Below are 9,985 nucleotides of genomic sequence, written 5' to 3'. Positions count from 1 at the left end.
ATTCCAAATAATCAATTTTCTGCGATTTGGTTTAAAATTACACTTTTTGTCTATGAAATCGCAATGCCAAACGCACCCTTACTCTACAAAATCTAGAAAACTCTGAATTGATTGTACCAAATACAATGAATTGCATTGTTTCAAATATCAAGATTTTTTTTTTTTTTTTTCTATTCTTCAAATATCAATATTTGCGGATTTGGTAACAAATTAAGTGTATATATAGAAAAATACTAGACCTACAACTAATTTCTAACTTATTGACATGCATTAAAATGTGATTGGATGGTGTGAAATTTTTTTAATTGGCTAAAATAGTTGTGTCAGCAAATTGTAAACCAGTTGTAAGTCTAGCATTTTTCCCGTGTATATATAAATATTAAACAAATTGAATTATTGTGATGAACATATTCAATATTCAAGCTACTTTAACATGATCTCTTTTTCCCCTTTTTGGGATGTGATGTTTACTTATAAGCTCCTCCTTAATGTGCATGACAATTAGGAGCACCAAATATCTAAGAGATGTTTCCATTTGTATTATAAATACAGCTCTGATTCATGTTCATTACCATGTACGTGCATATATAGAAAAAATGATTTGATTTGTTGAGATTTAATTGTTTTCCATTTATAATTATAGAATCTTACACCATTTATAAATAACCTCAAAGGATCAAAAGATCAAAGAGTCGGAAGTAATTCCTCACTCCTTGCAATACAACAAAGACTTGGTGGGACAACATCCATCCAAGTAGTATATGTGACATGATTGGTAGCCTCTTTTGCTATTATGTGGGCAGCAACATTGGGTTCCCGTGGGACATGAACATAACGAGAGTGTTCTAAAGAGAGTAGTCATGTCTGTGTATCATCCACAAAATGTCCAGCAGCTCCTACAAGACACCTTCGAGGTCACTGCTTTCACAATCTGTAGGGCATTCCCTTCAAAAAGTACGTCATTGACTCCCGGTTCTTGCCCAAACATCGTGGCATGAAGTGCTGCGAGTGCCTCGGCTACGACCGGTTCCATAATTGGGGTGTTTAATTATAGAGCATTGACTAACATTTTTACTATAATTGGGGATTTTTCATTTTTCTCTCTTTCTCCCTTTAAATTCTCAATATCTTGCACATGGAATTCTTTCAATTTTACTAATCGGGTTTTTATCATAATTGAGACCTTAATTAAAGAGTATGACTAACATTTTTACCATAATTGAGGCACTTCTTCCCCACTATGAAGTCTTTTTTTTTTTTTTTTGACATGTCCACACAAGGAAAATGGGAGAGGGATTCGACTCTATGAAATTTTTTTTAGTTTTTATCATAATATCTTTCATCTTTTAATTGATAATCGTTTTTATCATAATTGGGCCTTAATTAGAGAACAATCTCTCATTGGGAGCTCACAAAACACCAATCAAACTACGTGACATTAGAAAAAGCAAAAATTCGTATGCAAAAGGTTGATGAGTGTCGTGGGAAAGTGAAATAAAGGGACCAAAAAGCTTTATACGCACAAGCTCCCGCCTTCCTTTTTCCCATTACCTCATGAAACCCACGATTCCCATTTCCTACTACCGCATCTGCTTCTGTGGTGTATCACCACGTGGATGATTCAAGACCTGTCATGCCACATCGGATTTGGTAGATGAAAGGTAGATATTTGGACAGGCTAGAGTAATGTATATAGCATTACTCGGAGCAATGAAAAAATTAGACATTTAGCCGAAATTAATTGACATTGATCGTTAGCCTTTACCTTCGGATTTGGATACCACCTTTCATGTGTAAATATGTGATGCCAGGGAGAACGTCATATGTGATTGGGCGCCACTGCACTAGAGGATATTCTAGGTCTGAAAGTAGCATGGAGAAAGTCTTATTTGAGATTGGTGACCTACAATTTTGGAAGAAGCCTCTCCACTCTCGCTTGGCATGTAAAAGTATGTTTGGCCTTGTGATTTTGCAGTTTAAAGGTGCGTTTTTTTAACAAAATTGCAAGTGTCGTTTGAAAAAAAAAAAAAAAAAAAAAAAAAAGAGTTTTCGCAAATCAAACAAGGGAATACATTTTATGAAACGCACAATTTTAAAGATTCAATTGACGGAAACAACATTATTTTACAAATTTTATAGAACATTGAAATTGGCTTTTGAAAATCGCATTTTCATGACTGCATTTTGAAATCACTATTTTCTTCAAACAACATGCTTTGAAACCACTAAACAAAACAGACAATAAGTCATCTAGATCAAGGGGTCCTGTTGTTGATGAGTTGCTGCTGGCTATTGTGTTACTCTTAAACCCAAATTAGTGCCTCACTGTTTCTTTTATCTCTCTCTGAAGAGCTGCTGGCAAGTCTTCAAGTTCATGCATTAATCAAACTAGTTCCCACTAAAGCCATGAGATCAGTGTATGATTATTCTTTTTTTCTTTTCTTTTTTTCCTAAACAGTAGAAACATTGAGCCATAAGCCCACTAATTCATACTCAATCTTAACCCGATCCATTTAAAAAAATGAGCTAACCTCCTCAATCTTAACCCACTAATTTCACCTTGGGTTTGCGAGTCATGTTTAAAATTGTCAATTCCAATTACCTCATTCAACTGATCAAAACATTAAATTCAGACGACAAATTAAGTTCCATCGTCATGCAGATGGGGAGATCCTCAAGTACACACAAAAGGGGAGAGAGAGAGAGAGAGTGAGAGAGAGAGAAATTAAGTTCCATCATCATGCAGATGGGGAGATCCTCAAGTACACACAAAAGGGGGGAGAGAGAGAGAGAGAGAGATTTCTCACTACAATATCAAAAGTGAAATACAACCAACTGCTACAACAATATTACTCAAAAGGCTGCACACACCCCAGTTAGTATTGTACAACAAAGCAAAAGGAAAATAACGGATCCTCCTGCAGTCATCCACCCAAATGTAAAGCAAAAACCAAAAGGAGGATATGATCGAGACGCTAAACAAGTACATACTGCTCCCAGTAATATGTCAAAAAAAAAGCTTTTGCCTGAATGCCTAAGCAAAAGGCAGGCAAACTTGCTTCCTGTACAGAGCTGGCGGATGGAAAGCTCAAAAAGTTTCCCACGGTGGTAGAAAATGATGAATACTTCAAAGTTCACTTCAGCACCAAAGAGAAGAAATGACTTCCAAGTTCACATTTAGTATTAGATTAACGATTGACCTTATTAGAACAGCGAGTTAATTTCCATTCAGGTTTTTTGGACTTCAACTTTGAGCCCTTGGAGGCGAATTTGTCATCATCAGAATCATCATCACTTCTATTCCCTGACTTTCGACTCCGCTTCTTCTCGGCCCTTCCGCAAACAATTATCTTCCTTTCATCCTTCTCTTCCACAGGCTCGGACTCCTCCTTCGGCTTCCAAATGAAAAGTGATCTACAAGAATAGCATGATTAGACCACAAACAGCAACAAAAGCTAACTAAAATTACATTTCACATCAAGACTCATTTATTTTAAAAATTGACAAACAAAAAAGAAGCAACACGAATCCTCCCTCTGTTACTAAATTTCAACTTCCCTATATTAACATGACAAAACAATAGAATTTTAAGTCGTTAAGACAGTAATCCAGCTCAACAATTTATATTCGCTATATCAGATCCCAAAAAATAACTCGAATCAATTCAGGACTATGTACGTCCTCCCATCATGACAAATTAATCTCAACATTATATTAAGTAGAACTTTGCACAGACAGCTATTACACCTGGGATTACATTAAATAAAACTGTGGAAATTATCTAATTCACATGATAACTTGATAGTGCCAAATAACATATGCTGCGTATAGCTAGTACACAAACAGTGTCACTGTCACCAGTAACCATTTCTTCTTTTGACAGGACAAAAGATCACACAAAGCGCTCAACAAAGTCAGCTTAATGTTTCATCAACCAAAAAAATTAATTTAAAAGACCTTATTATCAATGACTTAACATAGGAACATAAAAAAAGGCTTTATTACTTGGTGTCATTAAGTTGATGAGAAAACAGAGTGCAAACCTCGAACTACCAGTTGCCAAAACATCATCACGTGGATGTAACTTGTTCACGGGACTAATAGTTGTGATGTTTGGATCCATGACCTCAGCAACTAGCTGTCCCGTGCTGATGTCTATGAAATCAATGGGATGTAAGGCAGCTCCATTAAAATTTTCACTAATGTAACGACCAATTACCGCGAGGGACTCTGATGGGTCCTGCACCAAAATGTATCTCAGATTTCCAATGGAAAAGAGATGAATCAAAGAGTGTAGCAACAATACCACTAACACATGCTAAATAATACCTTTGGATCCCATTCAGCTTTAAACGGAGTCAAATGTCGATTAAAATCATGACTATGCACAATTTCTCGGCTCGGGGATTCCAAATTGCCAAATATAGAATCCCATATGCGAAGACGATTGTCCTGTGATGTGGTAAGGATTTTGCTGCCAGATAGTGGAGAAAAATATGCTGAGTTAACAACTCGCTTGTGTGCAAGGTTGTACAGAGAAGAACCTGCTTCCATTCGACGCATATCCCATATGCGAGCCTGAGGTGCAGAAACCATATATAAGGTCTACTACAACCAGAATAATATTTATAAGTAAATTCATATAGTATCATATATTTACAAGTTAAAATGAGTACTGAGATGCTTTCACAGAATAACTCTACTTTCATCATAACAATATTTTCAAAACAAAATATTTATAAGATGGAAGAGAAGAGCATAAAACCCACTTATGCCTTGGTACACCTACGGAAATAAATAAAAATTTCAAAAACTATTCATATTAAAAAACTTACAAAATGATCATTTCCACAGCTTAAAACAAGCTCCGGTTGAACAGGATTGCAGTGGAGTCCAACAACTTTGCTACCTTTCTTATGGATCAAAATTGCCTCCCCAGTTTTGTTGTTAGAGCGAGTATCAACCCTAAATATGCCATAAGAGAAAATCAAACCTAACTGTGAGTAGCCACCAATACTACAAATACAACATATACTTTCAGGAAACTATTTCAGTAGCAGGCAATGCAGAGGGGCAACTTCTAACAGAAATTTAACAAAGACGGCAAAAACTTGTTAAACAAAGTGCCAACTGTATGAAAAATGTTCTTTCTAGCTGGGAACACTTCCCATTAACTGCTTGTATTATCTATATGTACTTTTGTCTTTCTGAACATAGAACTCTTTATTTGCAACAAAAAAAGTGAGTAAGAAAAATACTTACAAGTAGAGAAAACCGAAGTTATCAGCAACAAGCACAACACCTTTCTCTGAGTTGACATCCATTCCATAGAGCATCCTCCAACTGCTTGGACCCTACAGGCAAACCATATATAATCCAAGCCTGATGAAATATTTATGAGTCAATTCATCGTACAGGAATAAAAGGTCTCACTTTCCATCCTCCACCCAAAAGAGACCCATAATCCCCGAAGGGCGTGAGAGGGGCTGGATTCCCCATGTTACCTCTCCTTTTCCTATTACTATCTTTTTCACTGTTGAAAATAAGCTGAAATGAAAACCTTATTGCTGCCACAGAGATTTCCAAATACCATGTATCTTTATTTTATTTTTTTATCACACAACTACAAAATCCGTTGCACAACGCAAAGCATTCTCAGATGCATCAGAAGGGGTATCCTTTAACCTTAAAATGGTTTCAGAAATTGAATCAGCAAATAAACCAATGGTTTAGATTCCTGTTTTTTTTTTTGGTTAGTAGTTCCATACATTGAGACTGAAGAAAATAAACACCGAGCACTCGAGCAGAGAGGGGAACTCACCAGATATGTACAGATCTAATTAATTTAAAAACATATATACCACAAAGGAAAATGTTCTTGACTACAGGGGGAAAAGAAACTCCTTTTACAGTAAAAAATTTATCAATGGAACTCTATTTCTAAAATGGTGGCACAAATAAATCAAGTCTAAAGAGGAAACCCTTATAATAAACTTTTGAAAATCAGAGTGTTTAATTGTCAGATCCAATAGCTTATTTGGACAATTGAAAACCACTCCACGCACTCAAGATTTATAAGGTAACATGAAAATTCACACTTTTATGATCCCCAGAGAGAAAATGGATGGAGATTTCACCTGCCACCCACCAGGATTAAGGTTCATTAAAGATAATGAAATCCCAGTCTCCAAGTCAGTGCAACTAATGGTTCCATCTGAGGATGCAGCATATATCGAATCATCATTCATAGGTTTGAACCTGTAAGTATTTGGATACTAATTAGCCATTTAACTTTGTGTATATATATATATATATATATAGAGAGAGAGAGAGAGAGAGAGAGAGAAAGAGGGTATGGCACCAAAGAGATAACTAACCTCATATTATTCACTATACAAGAGTGTACATTTCCATAGACTATCTTTTCATGCACTTTAGCAAAATCCCAGATTCCAACTTGTCCTTTCTTTAACATCAAACCAGGAAAAAAAAAAAAAAGAACGGGTGTCAATGATCATAAAACAAGCACATCAGATAAAACTTGAACCAAGCAATGACATACAATGTAGGGTAAGACTGACCTTATCTCCAGATAAAAGGATGTTATTGTTTTTCGGATGGAACTCTAAGCATGTTACCCGTCTACTATGATATCTGATAACTGCACAATTCACCCGATCTGGGATTATGAACGCTGGTTTGATCTATTGCACAGACAATGAAAAATACAACAAATTCATTATGCTGAAGACCACATATTACCCCTAACAATACAATGCAAAGCTCTATGAAGACCCAGAAATTCAAAAAAGTGACAGAGTTGTAACAAAATGCAGAACAAAATGACTCAGTTTCAAGTATGAGAGGTACTAATATCTCAAACATAAATGGAAGATTTATAAACAGCTCAAATGCCAGAAAACAAAACAAACAAAATAGTTCAATTGTACAAAATGTTTCAAGTGTATAATTATGGGGTATGAGATTTCATTAGTAAAGAAAACTCACACAAAAAGCATTCAGTCTTTTAGGCCCAGTAATTGCAAACACAGAAACCTCAACTTAACAAAGCCCAACCATGACTCCATGATTCAAAATCCATATCAAATCTATGGTAAAAATTTGAAGTTGCAGCCTGAAGGGGGAATCCCATTTTCCTGACAAAAAAGAAAAAACCTTGGAGAAGGTAGGCAGAGTGGCAAGCCAACGGTGATGCAACCCAATTGACCTATTTGGAAACTGAAGTCTTGAATCCTCCATGGGCCACCCATGTTCAAAATCATAGCCACCTAATTGACATTTGTAATGACTTAGGGAAAGCGCTAGTTACATTTGCGTTATCAGTCCACAATAACTAGTCAACTTACAATTAGAGCTCCATAAAATCACTTATAAAGCCAAATTTTAACTAGAAAGCAACCAATGTAGAACTTAGCACTCATGAGCGCCTTCATAATCCATTCACTCAATGTGGATAATCCACACATCCAATATAAAACTTTCTAGGATGTTCCAATCTCCTCCACTCAAATCCTTAATGTCCTCATTAGAATTCCTTGGCGCCACATGTTATTAGGTTACTCTGATAGTATTTGTAATGACTTAAGGAAAACACTAACCACATTTACGCTATCACTCCCAAAAAACTAATCAAATTACAATTAGAGCTCAATATAATCACTTATAAAACTCAATCTCAACGACTAAGAAACCAATGTGAGACTTAGCATTCCTTAGCACCTTTATAATCAATCAATCCACTCAATGTAGGCAATCCACACATCCAATGTGGGACTAACTTTTTGCAGTGTTACAAACTTGATAGCTAAAGTACAGTATGTGAATTCTAACACAGCTAAGAGTCTCCTTATTGTGCAGTACCAAACGTTCAGTAGAAAATTTACATATAAAATGACTTAAACATTACATGGCATATTCCAAAAAAAAAAAAAAAGAGAAAGAAAAAGGAGAAGGAAATCTTAGCTACCACGAAAAAGAAGCAGATAGTTCAGTGAAGGCTCACCGGAAGAATGCCCGGTCTGAGCTGGCGCTCAAAGACATATTCCAATGGGTTACTGGTGTTTCTGCGGGGTGCAGGGATGACCCCATGCTCAGTAGCCACTCGATGCGGACATGTTACTGTAGTGTGGCCTTCAATTCACAAAACCCACATGCCCAAACGCATAACCAACATCAATAATAACACCATTTCTTTCTCTTTTTCGACAATGTCACAATATCAAAATCATTACATCAGAAAGATATAAAACTAGAACTTTAGGAAGTGCATCCACAACCAAGAACATAACATATAAACTGAACAAAACAACATTTTAATTCCATAAAACCAATCAGCGAGGAGCCACTGCGATTTTCTTAGCATCAAATCAGAAACCCCTCAAAAAAATTAAAACTTACCAGGCATTTTGCAGAGAAAGCATGGTTTCATAGGGCAGTCTATATACGTAGCCCCCTTAAATCCCGCTTCATGACCCACCTTTTTGCAAACCTTAAATACAAAAAGGCACGTTAACAACAGCAGAGAACACAAACACGGGGTATCAAAACCCTATAAGGGAACCTGGGTAAGTAAAAGCCTTTACTTTGCAAACTTTCTTGAGACTAATAGTAATGGGCGCTTTCCCTTTCTTCTTCTCATCCAAAACTTCCTCCTTTCTCTCTCTATTTTCGCTCTCCACAACTTCCTCCTCTTCTTCGTCTTCCTCTTCCTGGTCTTCTACTTCTTCTTCTTCTGACGAGCTCGGTTCAGAGTCTGAATCTCTCTCAATGACCACTTTCGGAAATTGATTTCTGGTTTGGGGGGCCATTTTCGGAAACCAACAAAGAGCAAACGACGATATTTGGTACGAGGAGTCGGAAATGGAATGGAAGAGACCGAGAAGTGGAATCGGGAGCGACAAGGAAACAGTAACCGACCTTTCAACACGAGGGGCAATTAGGAGTTAAGTTACTGAAATGCCGCCTGGAAACAGGTTTGGGACTCGGATACTTTTGGAATATTGTTTCGATTCTCAGGGTATCTCCGGTATTGTGGTTTTGGGCGTGGCGGGAGAAGACGTGGCTCACTATATGCCGTTCGAGCTCTACAGAAACAATCGATTTTGAGAAACGGTGTCGTTTCGCATATTGACATCTATTTCCTAGCTTTGCTGTTCTTTTGCATTGACCTTGCATGTATCATGCATTCATGCTAACATGGTTCATGCATGTGACAGCCGTGGGTTGCATTGAGTTTTTCTTTTTTGAATTTAGGGTTATATTTAAAAATAATCTCAGTAATTATCGTGGTTGTCTAAACACCTTTTTGGGATTTAGACTATGATAATAATAGTCCTTAGACTTTATAAATTTATAAAATTTGTCCTTCTAACTATTTGTACTTCTGTTGACCCATTTGTCACTTGAAAAAAAAATAATAATCACGTAAGACTTATCAGGTGTATTTTTTTGTTGTGTCAGCATATTCTTTTAAAAAAAAAAAAGAAAAAAGAAAAGAAAAGAAGAAAGAAAGAAAGGGTGTTGGTGAAATTTCATCCATGGCCATTGGTGGTGTTATACGAGGACCCAAATGATCAATTTTGGTAACTGGGTATATATATATATATATATATATAGTAATAATATATTTTTAATTTTTAGTATATTTATTATTATTATTATTATTTTACTGTAGGGTTTACAAAAATGGTAAATCACTTTCTCTACTTTTCTTCTCTTCTTCATTTCTTCTGCCTAGATGAGATTTGTAGTTGAATTGGTTGATATAACATATATGTAGTCTATGTAGATGTATTTTAATCTCATATATTATATAAGCTTTTAAAATAAAATCTTATGACATTTTAAGGCTAATTTTTTTTTTTTTTAATGGGCACAAAATGGTTAAATTAAGCCCAATACCTAAAATAAGCCAAAAAAAAAAAAAAAAAAAATGGTTACCCGGTCTGGATAACCGTGTACTAGG

At 36.0% G+C, this 9,985-nt stretch overlaps 1 protein-coding gene across 1 annotated transcript; it reads right to left on the bottom strand.

Annotated features, from left to right (window-relative positions):
- Positions 1–2,821: 2,821 nt before the first annotated feature.
- On the bottom strand, positions 2,822–8,957 carry LOC132164764 (protein DAMAGED DNA-BINDING 2). The gene is made up of 11 exons (XM_059575317.1): positions 8,604–8,957; positions 8,419–8,509; positions 8,024–8,151; positions 6,582–6,704; positions 6,378–6,466; positions 6,138–6,258; positions 5,263–5,354; positions 4,836–4,965; positions 4,330–4,578; positions 4,044–4,240; positions 2,822–3,414 (listed from the first exon to the last, which is right to left on the bottom strand). Exons 1-11 carry the CDS (start codon positions 8,826–8,828, stop codon positions 3,189–3,191), a joined length of 1,671 nt encoding a protein of 556 aa, XP_059431300.1. The 5' UTR covers positions 8,829–8,957; the 3' UTR covers positions 2,822–3,188.
- Positions 8,958–9,985: the final 1,028 nt, after the last annotated feature.

This window comes from Corylus avellana, chromosome ca10 (genome assembly GCF_901000735.1).
Source record: "Corylus avellana chromosome ca10, CavTom2PMs-1.0".
Taxonomy (NCBI): Eukaryota; Viridiplantae; Streptophyta; class Magnoliopsida; order Fagales; family Betulaceae; genus Corylus; species Corylus avellana.
This window is presented reverse-complemented; position numbering and strand designations above follow the sequence as displayed.

Excerpts from the sequence above, each read along its gene's own strand:
- LOC132164764 (XM_059575317.1), bottom strand. The coding sequence starts at position 8,828 with ATGGCCCCCCAAACCAGAAATCAATTTCCGAAAGTGGTCATTGAGAGA. Across the intron at positions 8,510-8,603 it reads GTCTCAAGAAAGTTTGCAAA|GTTTGCAAAAAGGTGGGTCA; the intron begins GTAAAGGCTTTT and ends TTTGTATTTAAG. Across the intron at positions 6,467-6,581 it reads TCCTTTTATCTGGAGATAAG|AAAGGACAAGTTGGAATCTG; the intron begins GTCAGTCTTACC and ends TTGATGTTAAAG.